Here is a 19,034-nt window from a genome sequence, read left to right on the forward strand (position 1 = left end):
CAAACTTACTAACTATACCTCTTGTGTTCACATCCAAATCATTTATATAAATCTCAAAAAGCAGTGGACCCAGCACTAATCCTTGTGGTACACCACTGGTCACAGGCCTCCAGTCAGAAAAGCAACCCTCCACCACCACCCTCTATCTTCTACTTTTCAGCCAGCTCTGTATTCAAATGGTTAGTTGTCCCGGTATTCCATGAGATATAACCTTAATAACCAGTCTCTTATGAGAGATCTTGTTGAACCGCTTACTGAAGTCCATACAGATCACGTCTACTGCTCTGCCCTCATCAATCCTCTTTGTTATTTCTTCAAAAAACTCAATCAAGTTCATGAGACACTATTTCCCATGCACAACGCCATGCTGACTATCCCTAATTAGTCCTTACCTTTCCAAATACATGTAAATCCTGTCCCTCAGGATTCCCTCCAACAACTTGCCCACCACTGATCTCATGCTTTCCAGTCTAGAGTTCACTGGCTTTTCCTAACCACCTTTCTTAAATAGGGGCACCACAATAGCCAACCTCCAGTCTTCAGGCACTTCACCTAGGATGATACAAATATTACAGCAAGGGGCCCAGCAATCACTTCCCTAGCTTCCCACAGAGCTGTAGAGCACACCTGAGCAGGTCCTGGGGATTTATCCACTTTTATGCGTTTCAAGACATCCAGCACCATCTCCTCTGTAATACAGACATTTTTCAAGATGTCACCACATATTTCCCTACATGCTGCATCTTCAATGTCCTTTTCCACAGTGAACACGGATGCAAACTACTTGTTTAGTATCTTCCCCCATCTCCTGCGGCTCCACACAAAGGCTGCCTTGCTGATCTATTCTCTCCCTAGTTACCCTTTTGTCCTTAACATATTTATAAAAACCCTTTGGTTTCTCCTTAACCGTATTTGCCAAAGCTATCTCATCTCCATTTTTTGCTCTTTTGACTTCCCTCTTAAGTATACTCCTACTGCCTTTATCCTCTAAGGATTCACTCGATCTCTCCTGTCTATACTTGTCATATGCTTCAGTCTTTTTCTTCAGCAAACCCTCAATTTCTCACCAACCAGCTTCTCCTTTCACCCAAACAGAAATATACTGTCTCTGGACTCTCGTTACCCCATTTTTGAAGGCTTCCCATTTTCTAGCAGTCCCTTTAGCTACGAACATCTGCCCCTAATCAGCTTTTGAAAGTTCTTGCCTAATACAGTCAAAATTAGCCTTCCTCCATTTTTGAACTTTAACTTTTAGATTTGGTTTATCCTTTTCCATCACTATTTTAAAGCTAATAGAATTATGGTCGCTGGCCCCAAAGTGCTCCCGCACTAACACCTCATTCACCTGATCTGCCTTATTTCTCAAGAGTCAGTCATGCTTTGCACCTTCTCTAACAGGTACATCCACTTATTTTCTTGTACATACTTAAATTCTTCTCCATCTAAACCCTGAACACTATGGTAGTCCCAGTCTATGTTTGGAAAGTTAAGATCCCCTCCCATAACCATCCTATTATTCTTACAGATAACTGACAAATTTGTTTCTTGATTTCCTGCTGGCTATTAGATGGTCTATAATGCAATCCCAATAAAGTGATCATCTCTTTCTTATTTCTCAGTTCCACCCAAATAACCTCCGTGGATGTATTCCCAGGAATATCCTCCCTAAGTACAGCAGTAATGCATAATGCTAATGCTTATGAAAAATGCCACTCCCACTCCTTGCTTGGCCCCCCCTTTCTATCCTGTATTTGTAACCTGGAACATTAAGCTGCCAGTCCTGACCAACCCTGAGCCACGTTTCATAATTGCAATGATATCCCAGTCCTACGTTCCTAACCATGCCCTGAGATCATCTGCCTTCCCTGTTAGGCCTCTTGCGTTGAAGTAAATGCACTTTTAATTTATCAGTCCTAAATTGTTTTCTGCTTTGTTCCATCCTGCCCTGACTGTTTGACTCACTCCCTTCCCCAACTGTACCAGTCTCAGATTGATCTCTTTCCTCATTATTTCTCTATTCAGAATGTCATCCTTTTCCCTTCCTATGTTGTAGGTTCCAATGTGTACAATGACCTTTTGCTGGTCCCTCTCCCCTTTGAGAACTTGCTGCACCCTCTCGGAGACATCCTTGATCCTGGCCAGAGAGAGAACACACCATTTTGGTTTTTTGCTGCTGGCCGCAGAAACGTCTGTCTGTGCCCCTGACTATAGAGTCCCCTATCACAATCGATCACTTGGAACTCAATGTAACCTCATTACATTACAGCCTGTCTCGATACCAGAAACCTGGCTATTTGTGTTACATTGCCCTGAGAACCCATCATCCCTTACATTTTCCAAAATAGCATACTTGTTTGAAATGGGGATAGTCACAGACGAAGAGTTGAAAAATCATTGAATGAACTACAGTAATCAACGTTGTCTTTCTAAGACATTAGTACAGGAAATCTAATTAGATCTTTCAACAAAAACATTGAGAACAAAAGAAAGTAACAGTATGTTTTCTGTTGAATTAAGTCCATTATAGATCATGGCATGTGAATAAGGTAATTGCACTTTAGATTATAACCATTAGTATTTAGTTATACAAGGAAAAACAGTGTCTTCCATGGCACAATATCTGCCTGTCATTGCACAACTCTGTTACATTTCAGGTACACATAGCTGAGCATGCTTCAGGACATTGGCTTAATCCTAAAAGCACACTTCTGTTACAGGCTGAGTTCCTTGTGTTTTCTGAAGTACTTGCAGTTATATCAACTGCAACACTGTTTTGGTGACAATCTTGTCTAAATGGTTGGATTTCCAAGAATCTATTATTCATGAGGTCTTGTGGTGCTGCAGTAGAAGCTCTACCTCTGGGCCAGAAGGTATGGGTTCAAGTCTGATGTGTTCTGGAGGTGTGTTATGTAAGTACTTTATAATGGATAATGTCAAAGATTTTATTGCATTTATGCAGGTGTAGTTTTTGCTATCAACAGAAGGCATTCAATAGAATGCTGGGTGGACTTTTGTGTCTTCTGTTTAAAGTCTAAAACTTTCTCAGGACTCTAAATGAACATAGTTTTTAAGTCTGATTAAGAGCTATAATATCCTGTATATTTTGAGGTTTGACTTTTACATGAGTAACATTTTGGAGAGGTTAGAATTTGCCATTGCCTTGCTATTGCAACTGTCACATCAGTCTGTTCCTGCCAACTCTGCTTCCAAAAGGATTCTATTTTAATTTATGAGTAAATACTAACTTACATGGAGACAGACATTAGTTTTGTAAACTAAGTTCATTAAAGTTAACAATTCAACATGAACAAAAGCAATATATACAAATATATGAAATTTCACACAGCATTTTTCACTGTACAAAAAATACAATTCAGCATAGAACATAAACTAAATTTATACTAAAATTCATAAAAATCCTCCTCCTTGTCTTCAGTAAGGAATTTGCTTCTTAAATGGCAACATACTGATAAAAAACATCAATACCTTTGACAGTAATGTTATCATCAAGCATATAATTACAGAAATAATTATCGTTTGTGCCATCAAGTGCATTGCCTAACCCACATAACACTGATAAGATTTGATGTGAACATGTCTGAGATGAGAAGCATTTTTTCCTTACGTGTTCCTCCAGGCTGGAAAATCCAAACATTCTTCAGTGATATTTTCAAGCCATCTTGATCCACCCAGCCATCCTTATTAGGAATTGGATGATGACTACATTTGAGAATTGTTATTTTGGGAGTCTTTTTTCTCTGAATATCATGATTGACTTACACTTCATATCATTGGACAGACACAATAGTACATAAATGAATCTGTTCTTTTCCTGGCCAATTGTCTTCACTAACATTACTTTCTCTTCTGTTCTGATCACCATTTGACTGGCAAAATATCAGAATTCACGAGTCTGCTTTGCAAACAATCTTAACAACCAAGCTTGAAGTGGGTTGTTTATCCACTATTCTTTCTTGATACCAAGATATTTGAGGGTAGGACTAGTGGGAATGCAATGCATGCCACTGAGGTGTCTGCCGTGACATCACATGTCTTGACATCAGTAGACATGAGGAACGGAACAATACTCGACTATTTTATCAAGCAGGCTTGCACAGTACAAGTTTGAGTTCAACAGCAAGCAGGTGATGAAGAAAAACATGTTGGAAGTTTTTCGATAAAAGTCGAGTGATTTGAGAGTGAAAGTTTGACTTTAACGCAAGTATGCTCAATAAAAGTTTTACATAGACTGCCATCACCAGCAGATAAATTGTACATCTTCAATCCATAATTAATGGTTGGCTTAAACCAAGCTCTATTAATTTCTTTGTCAACTTCTGCCAGATAGCCTTTTTCGATAGTCTATGCTCATTTATCTTTCTTTCATTCCAATTGATGAATTACCACAATTACTTACTAGTCTCTTTTGCTGAAGCTGCTCTCTAAGCACTCTGTCTTCAGGTAAAACATCACAGAGAAGGTAGTACTCCACTTGGTTCTCTATCAAAGTAACAGTACTTTCAGTTGTCTATTATTTAGAAACAGTTTTTAAGATTTCATTACACCCTGCCATTTTAATTGCTCTATTGTACAAAGAATTTCCAATTTTAAATTTGCAATCTTTTTTTTATTTGTGTGAAAATATATAAAAATAATCACAAACTTGCAACAAATCATGCATTATCAAGTTTTAATAAGCAAAGATAGCCTCTTTCATATACTTTAATTCTGACATTGTTACCTTCAGGACCTTGGGCGTTTGTTCTTATTACAGTACAAAAATCTGTTATTGGTTGCTCAATAAACCTTTTCTTCCAATACAAAATGTACCTAAAACAAACCAAAAATAAAAAAAAGTCACTATTTCATTGAATACTTCCTTTTGTCGTCCCCAAAATTCTTAAAAAACTAATTCGGAAAAGAGAAAATCCTGTGCAGTTGAGCAGACTAATAAGTTAAAAACTGATTAGGCTTAAGGAATGAAAGCCCTTTTGATAATTGTGAAAAACTGCCAATAACCCAAATTTACTAAACTTTGAAGGATACTATTCTCAACTGATTTTGGTTATGTGATAGTATACTGAGCAATACATAATTATATTGATAATTCAAATCCTGCTCGAATCTATCTGCATTTAGTTTTAGTCTGATGTTCCATTTTAATATTATTTTTGTTCACATTCACTTGATTAAACATGTTTCCTTCTTACTGGTTGCATAATAGTGGTTTTAAGTCAAGTGTATTTGCGGTTACAACTAAAGATAGCCAAGCGATGGGATAGAACTGGAGCCTAGCCCTTTTGAGTTCAAAGCCTTTATTTGTAAGAGATACTGATTAGAGCACATATTGACTGGATTGGACTTGCACAGTTTCAGTCTGCTCAAACTAGGTAAAAAATGATCATATTTTAAGATTTATATTAATGAAGAAGCAAACCAAGCAACAATCTTAAGTCAAACTTCAAAGCTGAAAGAAGGAGGAATGGGATTGTGGGAGATATAGCAGTTTGGATCAGTAATTGGCTTGCTGAAAGAAGACAGAGTGGTGGTTGATGGGAAATGTTCATCCTGGAATCCAGTTACCAGTGGTGAACTAGAAGGGTCGGTGTTGGGTCCACTGCTGTTCGTCATTTTTATAAACGACGTGAATGAGGGTGTAGAAGGGTGGGTTAGTAAATTTGCAGACAACACTAAGGTCGATGGAATTGTGGATAGTGACGAAGGATGTAGTAGGTTACAGAGAGACATAGATGAGCTGCAGAGCTGGGCTGAGAGGTGGCAAATGGAGTTTAATGCAGACAAGTGTGAGGTAATTCACTTTGGTTGGAGTAATCGGAATGCAAAGTACTGGGCTAATGGTAAGATTCTTGGTAGTGTAGATGGGCAGAGAGATCTCGGTGTCCAGGTACACAGATCCTTGAAAGTTGCCACCCAGGTTGACGGGGTTGTTAAGGCAGCATACAGTATTTTAGCTTTCATTAACAGAGGGATTGAGTTCCGGAACCATGAGGTTATGCTACAGCTGTACAAAACTCTAGTGCAGTCGCACTTGGAGTATTGTGTACAGTTCTGGTCACTGCATTATAAGAAGGATGTGGAAGCTTTGGAAAGGGTGCAGAGGAGATTTACTAGGATGTTGCCTGGTATGGAGGGAAGGTCTTACAAGGAAAGGCTGAGAGACTTGAGGCTGTTTTTGTTAGAGAGAAGGTTGAGAGGTGACTTAATAGAGACATATAAGATAATCAGAGGGTTAGATAGGGTGGACAGCCTTTTTCCAAGAATGGTGACGGTGAGCACAAGAGGGCATAGCTTTAAATTGAGGGGTAATAGATATAGGACAGACGTCAGAGGTAGTTTCTTTACTCAGAGAGTAGTAAGGGTATGGAACGCTTTGCCTGCAACGGTAGTAGATTCGCCAACTTTAAGCACATTTAAGTCGTCATTGGACAAGCATATGGACATACATGGAATATTGTAGGTTAGATGGGCTTCAGATGGGTATGACATGTCCGTGCAACATTGAGGGCCGAAGGGCCTGTACTGCACTGTAATGTAATCTTTTAATGTTTAAGGTTAACTTCTGTAGGATGGGAGAGGTGGAAATCTAGCTGGGGTAAAGTAAAACCACAGACTGTCGGGAGGAAAAAAAACCTCATGCAACACTGTGATCTTTAAGGGGGAAATGTTTCATTTCTAGGCAGGTTATATTCCATCAAGAGTGAAAGGGATAAGCCAGGGACATGGAGAATACAATGAAATATTTTTTTAAAAAGCCACTCCAAATACAATGATTTGAGAAGGGAGGTGAAGAGAAAATTAAAACAATTAAACAGAAATGAAGAATAGAACATCAACTAATGAAAATTTTGTACAGACATGTAAATAGTAAAAATTCAGGCTGAGGATTACTGGGGACAAAGGTGGTGATATGTATTTGAAAGAAGAGTGTAAAACTACAATGTCATAGCTAATGAAAAGCGTTACAATTCTGGATACGGCTAAGAAATTACAAAATCATTATTGGCACCAGTAACAATCCTTTTTCTTGAAAGATGACAAATTTTGAGATCCAAACACTTATTAACGGAGTTAAGAGAGTTCACAGTTTTGAACAAAGAAACTACCTTTACAAAACCGAAATGGAAATCTTAATAGACAAACTATGGAACACATCAAATAGCAGATGCAGTCAAGACAGATCCCATGAATTTCTCAGCAACCCATCCAGATATCAGGTCACCAGATCTCATAAAAAACTTCAACTCTATTATAAACGAATTTCAATTCTTCACTTTTTAAGATCAACCTTGACATTCCCTCAAAGCTAGACTCAATGACTATCCACATGCTGGTCACTGAATATTTTCTTGAGAATGCATTCTTTAAATTTCCAAGTCTCTTTTGCCCTCCAAACTTCATTGGTCTTAGCTGTACCAAGCTTCATTCTTTTCAACTCTCTTGCACACAGTGCCTGGGAATTGATTGAACACTCAGCTCCGAGAAACCAATTCTAGGACTTTAGCTTTTTTAGCTGTTCCTCTCGCCCTACACAGAGCCAGCAAACCTTCTCCATCTTTCCTGTTTCTCAGGACTTCTAATGTTGGACTGCCTGAAGCCAGCTAACAGCAGTGCATTTTTGGTGTGAAAAGAAAAAGACGCTTTCTGTAAAGCACATAATGACTGGTGACAACTGCTTACTTTGTTGTGGATCCCGGCTGTGGCTGTTTTTAACAGCGCCTGGTTTGGAGAATTAAACAAAAAAAATCCAAAGAACTATGATGCTGGCATGTCAGAAATAAAAACAGAAACTCTGGAGAAACTCAGCAGGTCTGGCAGCGAGGGGAAGAAAAGCAAAATTAATATTTCGGGTCTAGTGCACATTTTTCTGAGCAATCCTGAAGAGTCACTGGATACAAAATGTTAATTCTGCTATCTCTCCAGAGACGCTGCCAGAACTGATAGGATTTCCCAGCATTTCTACTTTCATTTCTGATTTGGACAGCTTCTCCTTTGTCTGGTTCAGTTGAAAGAAAGCCTGCTGTGAACAAGCTGCACAGCTGATCTGTCTCATGTTTTGAAGAGAAAATCTTCTTGTTGTCTTCAGGGAGGACACTTTTTGGTATTTTGAAAAAATAACTTGTCAGAAAAAAATCTCAAGTTTGGAGTTCTTGAACAACCTGTGCATGCAAGATTTTAAACAGACCCATAAATGATTAGTGACTTGACCACATGTACAAGAATGCTCAAGCAATACAGACTTCAGAACATTCTACACTGTTGTTTTGCTTGCACAAATAGCCATTGGTCAAAGTATGTTTTTTTGTTCCAGAAAGCCAATCTACGCACAGATTTTTTCCTCTTTACCTGAAGAATCGATGCTTGCACATGTATTTTGGAGATATTCAGAGATATAACCATTTAAGGTTGTATAATATGGATTGTACATTCACAGAATAATTTTGGTTTTGATAATAAAACAATCATTGTTTTCATTAAGAAACCTGGTTGACACACCTTATTTTAAAACCCGATGTTGAGGAGATATTTCATTGGTCTTCTTGGTAAACTGAAAAACTGTTTTTATTTTACATTGTGACTTATAGAGTAGTGGTACTAGAACGACAGTGCAATGCCTCCAACCACAGTTGTAAAAGTGTAACGGCACTTCTGGCAATTCCTGCAAGCCTCATATTTGTGTTAGTTCAGATTTTATGGGTAATAATAGGGACAAAATTACAGGAACCTGGAGGAGTGAGAGTTAATTAAAAACCTACATGGATTTTTAAAAAGTAGATTGTGCTTAAATAATCAAACTTGATTTTTTTTTGATGAAGGAACAGCAAAAGTTGTTACAGACCCAGTGTGAGGACCACTGCTTTGTAGATATGACTAGGATACTGGAATAGAGTATAATTTCAAAATATGCAATGATACCATATCCTAGATGCAGCAAACATAATACCAATTTACAGTAACAGGACATTGAGGAATGCAGAGTGCATCAACATGTAGCAGCTGGAATTTTATGGAGAAGTGTGATGTGTGCCATTTTGGAAGGAGAATAGAGAGGCAATGAGGCTTAATGGCACAGTTATAAAGAACATATGGAGCAGAGAAACTAGTTTTAAGAGATCAAGGTTTTTTTTAAAAAATATAAACACAATGCTAAATTCAATGTAATCCAATAAAACTGAGGGTTTAGGACAATGATGAAAAGCAATAAGTGCTGCAAACAGTCAGCAGTTCAGCAATCAAGAACAGGATTTTCCATTTAAAATAACGAAGGTCAATAGCTTCCAAGTAAATCAGAACAATTTCAGGAGTATACACAAATGGTGTGAATATGGAATGAGCTGCCAGAGGAACTTGTACAATTACAACATTCAAAAGACATTTGGACAGATACATGAAGCAGAAAGGTTTAAGGGATATGGACTAAACTCAGGCAACTGGGACTAGCTTCGTTTGGAAAACCTGATCGAAACAGACAAGTTGGACTGAAGGATCTGGTTCTGTATTGTGAGACTCTTTGGCTCTGCATAGTTGAATGCAGACTCTGGAAGCTGTAGTCCAAAATATACTGCTCCTCGCCCAGTTAGGGTTACTTGAACCTCAATGATGTACTCAGCATCGACATCATAAGAGTGTAAAATGGAATGGCACTTACTAAATACAACAGACAAAAGTTAGAATTGGTGTACTCAGGTGTAAGTGAATTCCTAACATTGCGATCAGTAATATTTAGTGTCAAACAATTTCCATAGCATTTATGGAATCTGATTGCTCGAGAGTTTAATTAGTTTGACACTAAAATAATTATTTTTCTTCTTCTTCTTCTCTCTTATTTCTATCATTAATCCTCCTTTTCCATCCTAATATTTAAAAATGTTTTGTACACAATTATAATCTAATTTACAGTTACAATTTTTAATTCATACTTTTGGATTTAAACTCTGCACATTGAATAAGGATTATTCAGTCTAATTGGTTGCCAAGACCTCTTTTGCACAGCTCACAAGAGCTACAGATACCCTGTAGAAGGACAAGACACATGATTATACAACGTCTTAGCTCAAAAATCTGGAGGATTAGGGAAGATATTCCCAGAATACATCCACACAGAGTTATTTGGGTGGAAATGAGAAATAAGAAAGGGATGATCACCTTAATGGTATTGTATTATAGACTCCTTAATAGTCAGTGGGAAATTGAGAAACAAATTTGTGAGGCGTTATCTCAGTTATCTCTAGTAATAATAGGGTGGTTATGGTAGGGGATTTTAACTTTCCAAACATAGACTGGGACTACCATAGTGTTAAGGGTTTAGATAGAGAGGAATTTGTTAAGGAGTGTGCAAGAAAATTTTCTGAGTCAGTACGTGGATGTACCAACTAGAGAAGATGCAAAACTAAGGTGACTGAGGTGTCAGTGTGGGAGTACTTTGGGGCCAGCGACCATAAGCCTTTTAGTTTTAAAATAATGTTGGAAAGGGATGGACTGGATCTAACAGTTGAAGTTTGAAAGTGGAGGAAGGCAAATTTTGACGGTATTAGGCAAGAACTTTCAAAAGCTGATTAGGTGCAGATGTTCGCAAGTAAAAGGGCGGCTGGAAAATGGGAAGCCTTCAGAAATGAGTTAACAAGAGTCCAGAGACAGTACATTCCTGTAAAGGTAAAAGGAAAAGCTGGTAGGTGTAGGAAATGCCAGATGACTAGAGAAATTGAGGGTTTGGTTAAGAAAACGAAGGAAGCATGTGTCAGGTATAGACAGGAGAGATCGAGTGAATACTTAGAAAGGCAGTAGGAGAATCCTTAAGAGGGAAATCAGGAGGGCAAAAAGGGGACATGTCATAGCTTTGGTATATAGAGTGAAGCATAATCCAAAGGGTTTTTATAAATGTATTAAGTACAAAAAGGTAACTAGGGAGAGAATAGGGCCCCTCAAAGATCAGCAAGGCAGCCTTTGTATGGAGCCGCAGGAGATGGGGGAAGATACTAAATGAGTAGTTTGCATCAGTGTTCACTGTCCTTTAAATTCAGCAGGATTCAATTCCTGATGAATTTCAAGGACCCCGTACCAACAACCAGCAGAACAAACATGGTATACAAAATACCCTGCAAGGACTGCAACAAGCATTACATTGGACAGATTGGCAGGAAACTGGCTATGGGCATACATGAGCACCAACTTGCCACCAAACGACATGACCAATTATCATTAATGTCCATACATACAGATGAAGAGGGACACCAGTTCGACTGGGAAAATACATCCATCCTGGGACAGGTTAAACAAAGGGAATTCCTCGAGGCATGGGATTCAAACCTGCACTCCATTAACAAACATATCAATTTGGACCCCGTTTACCAACCTCTCAGAAAAAGAATCAGAAGTGATATTACTCATCATAACAGACAAAGATGCACAAATACCAAGTGAGACAGAACACCAGTGCTTCATCCGAAGCTCAATGACGACGTTACCTAGTGTGGGGACGAAATGCAAGAACAAATCTACCAGCTCGGCGAGCAAACTTACAACCTATGTCAATAGATATGATAGGTCAATAATTTAAAACAATTTGTACAAACAATGGAAATGTGATGGTTGAATATTCCTGCGCGGAGGATCAAATCCTACACATTATGACTGAAACCAAAGTGCATCTTCTCTTGGACTCAAGCTATCTCAGGCTTAAGGTACGATCATGGGAAACTCTTCAAAACAATAAAACTTTATTTAAGACCAGCACTTAATTCTCTTATGTTCATTATTTTTGTTACATATTTCATTATCTGCATGCCAAGGGTTAAAACTTGAGAGTACTTTCTAAATCGACCTTGAAAGTAACTTTTATTGTGATGATTTTGTCTTGAATATTTTTTCAGCTATCATAAGAATTATGCTAACCAGCCAACAAGATGTTCATTAGGGAGAAACACCACAGTTCAAATGAACCAGTATACTGAAATAAAACAAAACGTCTTCTTTTGGATTCACGTAGTGTATTAGCCCAGCGGGAAGTCAAAATCAATAAACGTGACTTTTTGAAATTAGCATAGTGTTATACATGGTTTAACATATCCAGAAATATGGAACAGTTTTGAGTCATCGAGGCTGTTGTTTGCAAGTAGATTTCACAATATCATGACTTAAACTCTCAAATATGTGGCTAAGGGACAATGCAGTGTTTGGTTTTTATAAAAAAAATGTTTTTTAAAAAACTAAATTAATTCTAGCATAAGGTAGCTGACCAATGTAGGACTAGCACCTTCTCGGTTTCTAACTGTCGGTGCATAATTAAATGTTATTATACGCCTCCACTCCTATTTTCTACATTTTGAAGTTAAATGGCACATAACAACATTCTGCACCACCTTGTGGTGAAACTATTTAGAAAAATTCTCAGCTTAATCATTTTCATTTCTAAAACATTTGTAAAACTGGTTATTCCACTGAGAATACGTCAGGTCAGAGTCATAGAAACGTACAGCACGGAACAGACCCTTCAGTCCAACTTGTCCATGCCGACCAGATATCCTAACCGTGTCTAGTCCCATTTGCCAGCACTTGGCCCATATTCCTCTAAACCCTTCCCATTCATTTACCCGTTCAGATGCTTTTTGAATGCCATAATTTCTTAACTTTTTTATTAGAAAGGAATCTGCACAATTATTACATTTTTAAAGCATAGTTTCCAATTTAAAATAGCACGAAAATGCCAGATATGAAAAAATAATTTAAAAATTAATGACTGCAATGAGTACATCTGATTGCTTGAATTTCAGAAAAAATATGAATACATTGAAATACCAAGAAATTGTTCCAGATACTTTTGTTCAGATTTATGCATATCTATTTCACAATTTTCTTGAAATATTGGACAAGGACAATGATGGAATCAGGAACAGTTTCTGATAGCGACAAGAAGGTTATTCCAGAATTTTGGGTGGATACTTATTCAAAGATTCAACTGCTTGAACTGGGGATCCAATAACGTAACCCTGCAGTCTCCTAGTCATAACATCCCGACTTCTACGTTAGTCATAGCTAAAGATACTTCTCCCTTTCAGGTAACGCAAACTGATTGGCCCACTCACTCCTCCTAGACCATCCTTGAAAGCAAAAGGTAAGCCGTACATTCTTTAAAAAATCTTCCATCAACTGGATTTGACTTTCCTTCACTTCAATATTGCCTACAACAAAAGCAAGAAGCTCAATCAATCTTTCATCACTGGGACTGAAACCACGAGAACTGCTTCTCCTTTCCCACCACATCTATCCCACCTAAATTCTTTCCTTGCATCATTCTCTAGTTTTACTTCTATCTGTTTTCATATTTCTGCTCCTGCGATGTATGTCACATTCAAAACACATTCTGCTAAACTGCTGACAATCCAATTTCCCTTACTGCCGAACCCACTTCCAGACCTCGTCCTTTGCCCTGCTTCCCCCGTGCCATTCTAGCTAACATTGCAGGTTGTTCCTTTTCCTCAGCATCTGCTCTCTGACCCTTAAAAAATCATTGTCACCATCGTATTCTTCCATGTAAAATATCCTTTGGCTTTGCTCGTCTTTCTCATGCTCAGATATCTCCCCAGTCAAGCTTCCTCCCGTTTCACCTTACCGAAATGGTCTGACTCATGTCACACTTGACATGCTTTGTAAAGTTGGTGCACTATCATTGTGAACCTCGCTGGACACTTTGGCATAGCTGAGCATACCCTGTCAAGTGCTGTCCTTTAATGATCAGCTCAGGCATTCTCACTTACTTCAATCAGTAATGGGGTTTCTCCCTGTCCCCACTTAACTATCTTTAAAGTTCTCATGATTGATATTTGGCTTCATCTACATATTGGTCACTAACATTTCTACAAGTACGACTCCAAGTGCATTTTATAACATTAAACTCTCTCACTCCAGTATCTTTTTCAATTCCTACATTGCTTCACCAATCTAGTCCCCATCACAAACTCTATATCCTATCACCAATTCCATCCCTTTCTCTGGCCATAACCTCAGGTTGAAACAGATTGTTTGCAACCTCAGTATCCTAAGCTCCTGACTCTATCTTACGAAGATCACAATTTTTCCATCCTCAAGTTCCCATCACATATCACTTCTGTGCATGCTGATCTACATTTGAGGCAAAAGGAGTGCCAGCTAATGTGAACTTCTCAACCAGATGTTCAAATTCCTCCATAGCTATGATCCCAAGCCTAAGTTTGCAAGCTTTTCCACCCTGATAAGCAAAACACCTCACCCCAGAATTCTGCATTCCTCTAACTCTGGTCTCCTGTGCATCCACTCCTCTTTTTGCTCTATTCTACAGTCATAACTTCAGTCATCTAAGTCCAGAATTGCTTCCTTAACATCACTGCTTTGCCATCTCCACCTCCCACAAATAATTATTGAAACAAAACAGGGATCTAAACCATCCTACAGCACAACAAATAATGAATAGATATACTGGAGGCAGGAAGGAGGAAATCTGACAAATGAAAAGTCTTCCAATTTTGCTTCCAATAGTAGGTCAGTTATTGCGACAGACATTATGCAATAGTTTAAAATATTTGACAGGATTTGAACTGCAGTGTTTATCCTTCTACACAAAAGATCCAAGAAGCTGGATACAAAAATACTCTAACTTACAACTTATTTTGCAAGCATTTTGTTTTAGTTTCAATTATAAATAACAGATGAAAACATGAGCATGCAGTACATTACTGTTATCGTACCAACTCCTGGATAACACTAATATATTATTAAATTGTGCACATGCACCATTGCACTAACCTGCACAACTGTGGTGAGCAGTTTTGTAACTTTTTTCATGTACATAAACGGAGGCTGAAGGGGAACTTTTCAGGGGAAAGCTATAGTGGCCAGGTCTCTGGCACTGAGCCTGGCTCTGTGGCTTAGAAGGAAAGGGGGGAGAATAAGAGAGCAATAGTGATAAGAGATTCAATGGTTAGAAGAACAGACAGAAAATTCTGTGGTCACGAGTGAGACTCCTGGATGGTATGTTGTCTCCCAGATGCCAGGGTCAGGGATGCCTCGGACTGAGCCTGCAGGATTCTTGAGGGGCAGGTGAGCAGCCAGAAATTGTGGTACAAATCAGTAACAATGAAATAAGTAAGGAAGAGATGAGGACCTGAAAAGAGAATGTAGGGAGTTAGGTTGGAAGCCAAAAGGCAGGACAAGCAGAGAAGTGATCTCAGGATTGCTACTGGTGCCACAGGCTAGTGAGGCTTGGAACAGAGAGCGAGTGCAGCTGAACACCTTGCTGCAGAGCTGGTATAGGAGGGTGGGCTTCAGATATGTGGATCATTGGGATATCTTCTGGGGAAAATGGGACCTGTACAAGGAGATGGGTTGCACCTGAACTGGATGGTACCAATATTCTGGGTGGCAAGTTTGCTAGAGCTCTTTGGGAGGGTTTAAATTAGTTTGGCAGGAGCATTCAAACTAGTTTGAACCAGAGCAATGGATCAGAGGTAGCTGGTGAACAGACAAATACCATGTGCAGAGAATCTTAGAGGAAGGATAGACAATTGATAGGGCAAAGTTGCAGTCAGTGTAATGGGTTGAAGTGTGTCTATTTTAACACAACAAGTGTCAGAAATAAGGGTGATTAATTTAGAGCATGGATCAGTACTTGGAACTATGCTATTGTGGCCAATACTTGGATATCAAAGACAGGAATGGTTGTTGGATGTTCTGGGGTTGAGATGTTTTAAAGGAATAGGGAAGGAGGTAAAAGAGGTGGGGAAGTTGGATTGCTAATCAGGGATAGTATAACAGCTGCAGAAAGGGAGGTCATCGAGGAGGCTTTGTCTACTGAGTCAGTATGGATGGAAGTTAGGAGCAGGAAAGGAGCAGTTATTTTATTGGGAATTTTCTATCGACCACCCAATAGCAACAGAGACACGGAGGAGCAGATTGGGAGGAAGATCTTGGAAAGGTGCAGGGTTGTTGTCATGAGTGATTTCAACTTCCCTAATATTGATTGGAACCTTCTCAGTGCAAATAGTTTGGTTGGAGCTGATTTTGACAGGTGTGTCCAGGAAGGATTGGTGACTCAGGTCAGGTGTCAGATGTCTCACTGGGAGAGCATTTCGGCGATGGTGATTACAACTTCCTGACCTTTAATATAGTCAAGCAGAGGGACAGAAGCAGATGGTATGGGAAAATATTCAATTGGGGGAGGGGGAATTACGATGCTATTAGGCAGGAACTGTGGAGCGTAAATGGGGAGCAGATATTCTCAGGGAAATGCGTGAGAGAAATGTGGAGGCTGTTTCGGGAACACTTGCTGCGAGTGCTGGATAGATTTGTCCCACTGAGGCAAGGAAGGGATGGGAGGGTGAAGGAACCTTGGATGACAAGAGATGTGGAACAATTAGTCAAGAGGAAGAAGGAAGCTTACTCAAGGTTGATGAAGCAACAATCAGACAGGGTTCTCGAGGGTTACAAGATAGCCAGGAAGAAATGGATCTAGGAGAGCGAGAAGGGGGCATGAAAAAACCTTGGGGGCGAGGATTAAGAAAAACCCCAAGGTGTGCTACATTTATGTGAGGAACAAGAGGATGGCCAGAGTGAGGGTTGGGCCAAGATGGTGGAGGGAACTTGTGCCTGGAGTTGGAGGAGGTCCTTCATGAATACTTTGCTTCAGTATTCAAGAGTGAGAGGGCCCTTGTCATTTGTGAGGACAGCATGAAACAGGCTGATATGCTCGAACAGGTTGATGCTAAGAAGGAGGATGTGCTGGAAATTTTGAAAAACATGATGATAGATAAGTCCCCTGGAATACAGGGGATATACCCAAGGTTTCTATGGGAAGCGAGGGAAGACATTGCCGCACCTTTAGCGATGATCTTTGCACCCTCTCTGTCCACTGTAGAAGTATGAGATGAATGGAGGGTGGCAAGTGTTATTCCCTTGTTCAATAAAGGGAATAGGGATAACCCTGGGAATGATAGACCAGTCAGTCTTACATCAGTGGTAGGCAAATTATTGGAGAGGATGCGGAGAGTTAGGATTAATGATTATTTGGAAAAGCAAAACCTGATTAGAGATAGTCAGCATGTCTTATTGAATTCTTTGAAGATGTGACACAACACATTGATTAAGGTAAAGTGGTGGATGCGGTAAACGTGGAGTTTAGCAAGGCGTTTGAGAAGATTCCCCATGGTAGGCTCATTCAGAAAATAAGAAGGCATGGGATACAGGGAAATCTGGCTGTCTGGATACAAAATTGACTAGCCCATAGAAGACAGAGGGTGGTAGTAGATGGAAAATATTCAGTTGGGTGCTCTCTCAGTGATGAGTGGTGTTTCACAGGGATCTGTTCTGGGACCTCTTTGTGATTTTTATAAGTGACTTGATGAGGAAGTGGAAGGGTGGGTTAGTAAGTTTGCCAATGACACGAAAATTGGTGAAGTTGTCGATCATGTGGAGGGCTGTTGTAGGTTGCGATGGGACATTGACAAGATGCAAAGCTGGGCTGAGAAGTGGCAGACGGAGTTCAACCTGGGAAAGTGTGAAGTGAATCAATTTGGAAGGTCAAATTTGAATACAGATTATAGGGTTAAAGGCAGGACTCTTGGCAGTGTGCAGGATCAGAGGTATCTTGGGTCCATGTCCATAGATTCCACAAAGTTGCCACCCAAGTTGATAGGTCAAGAAGGCACATGGTATGATTAGATTAGATTACTTACAGTGTGGAAACAGGCCCAGTTTGAATTCCTTGTGATCTTTCGTGATTTAAACAAAAAACTTTACAGATTGTCAGCTCATTTTTGTTTCCTTATATCTTTCAGTAACAAGTGAACTTTAGTTTTGTCATCTGCAATATGATTAGATTCGGTTAGATTAGATTACTTACAGTGTGGAAACAGGCCCTACAGCCCAACAAGTCCACATCGATCCTCCGAAGAGCAACCCACCCAGACCCATTCCCCTTCACCTAACACGATGGGCAATTTAGCATGGCCAATTCACCTAGCCTGCACATTTTTGGACCGTGGGAGGAAACCGGAGCACCCGGTGGAAACCCACGCAGACACGGGGAGAATGTGCAAACGCCACACAGACAATTGTCTGAGGCGAGAATTGAACCTGGGTCTCTGGTGCTGTGAGGCGGCAGTGCTAACCACTGTGCCACCGTGCCACCCACTGTGTTGGCTTTCATTAGCCGAGGGATTGAGTTTAAGAGCTGCAAGGTTATGCTGCCGCTCTGTTAAGCTCTGGTTAGACCACACTTGGAATATTGTATTCACTTCTGGTCATCTCATTGTAGGAAGCTTTGAAGCAGGTGCAGAGGAGATTTACCAGGATGCTGCCTGTACGAGAGAGTATGCCTTATGGAGAAAGGTTGAGAGAGCTCGGGCTTTTCTGATTGGAACAAAGAAGGATGAGAGGTGACTTGATAGAGGTGTACAAGATGATGAGGGCGTAGAGTCAATAGTCAGAGACTTTTTCACAGGACGGAAATGGCTATCACGAGAGGACACAATTTTAAGGTAATTGGAGGAAGGTTTTGGGGGAGATATCAGATATAGGTTCTTTATACAACAATGGTGGTGGAGTCAGATACATTAGGAACATTTAAATAACTCTTGAATAGGCACATCAATGATAGTAAAACGGAGGGTATGATTGGTTTAAAGGTCAGCACAACATCGAGGACTGAAGGGGCATGTACTGAGCTGTACTGTTCTATGTTCTGTATGTTCTAAAGCTTTGTGTGTATCATGTAGTTAAATTAAAAGCATATCGGTCAACTGAATACAAGCTCCTGATATCAGCAGAGAGCAACTTTACCGGCATAGAAGCATTCTGAGGACATTCAAATGAACCTTGATTCCCTTTCCTTCTTTAGGCTCAATTCCTTACTCGAATTGAAACCAGTTGGAACTCCTTGTGATCTTTCGTGATTGAAACAAAAAACTTTACAGATTGTCAGCTCATTTTTGTTTCCTTGTACCTTTCAGTAACAAGTGAACTTTAGTTTTGTCATCTGCAATTTGATT

General features: G+C 39.6%; 1 protein-coding gene across 1 annotated transcript in view; it reads right to left on the reverse strand.

Annotated features, from left to right (window-relative positions):
* The window catches only part of znf277 (zinc finger protein 277), a 68,024-nt gene that overhangs the window by 42,905 nt on the left and 6,085 nt on the right, over positions 1-19,034 (reverse strand). Inside the window, exons 3-4 of the mRNA XM_072552081.1 lie at positions 4,742-4,830; positions 4,418-4,500 (exon numbers count right to left, since the gene is read on the reverse strand). Coding sequence (XP_072408182.1) covers positions 4,418-4,500; positions 4,742-4,830 — 172 coding nt within the window. The remainder of the gene's footprint in view (positions 1-4,417; positions 4,501-4,741; positions 4,831-19,034) is intronic.

Source organism: Chiloscyllium punctatum, chromosome 32 (genome assembly GCF_047496795.1).
Source record: "Chiloscyllium punctatum isolate Juve2018m chromosome 32, sChiPun1.3, whole genome shotgun sequence".
NCBI lineage: Eukaryota > Metazoa > Chordata > Chondrichthyes > Orectolobiformes > Hemiscylliidae > Chiloscyllium > Chiloscyllium punctatum.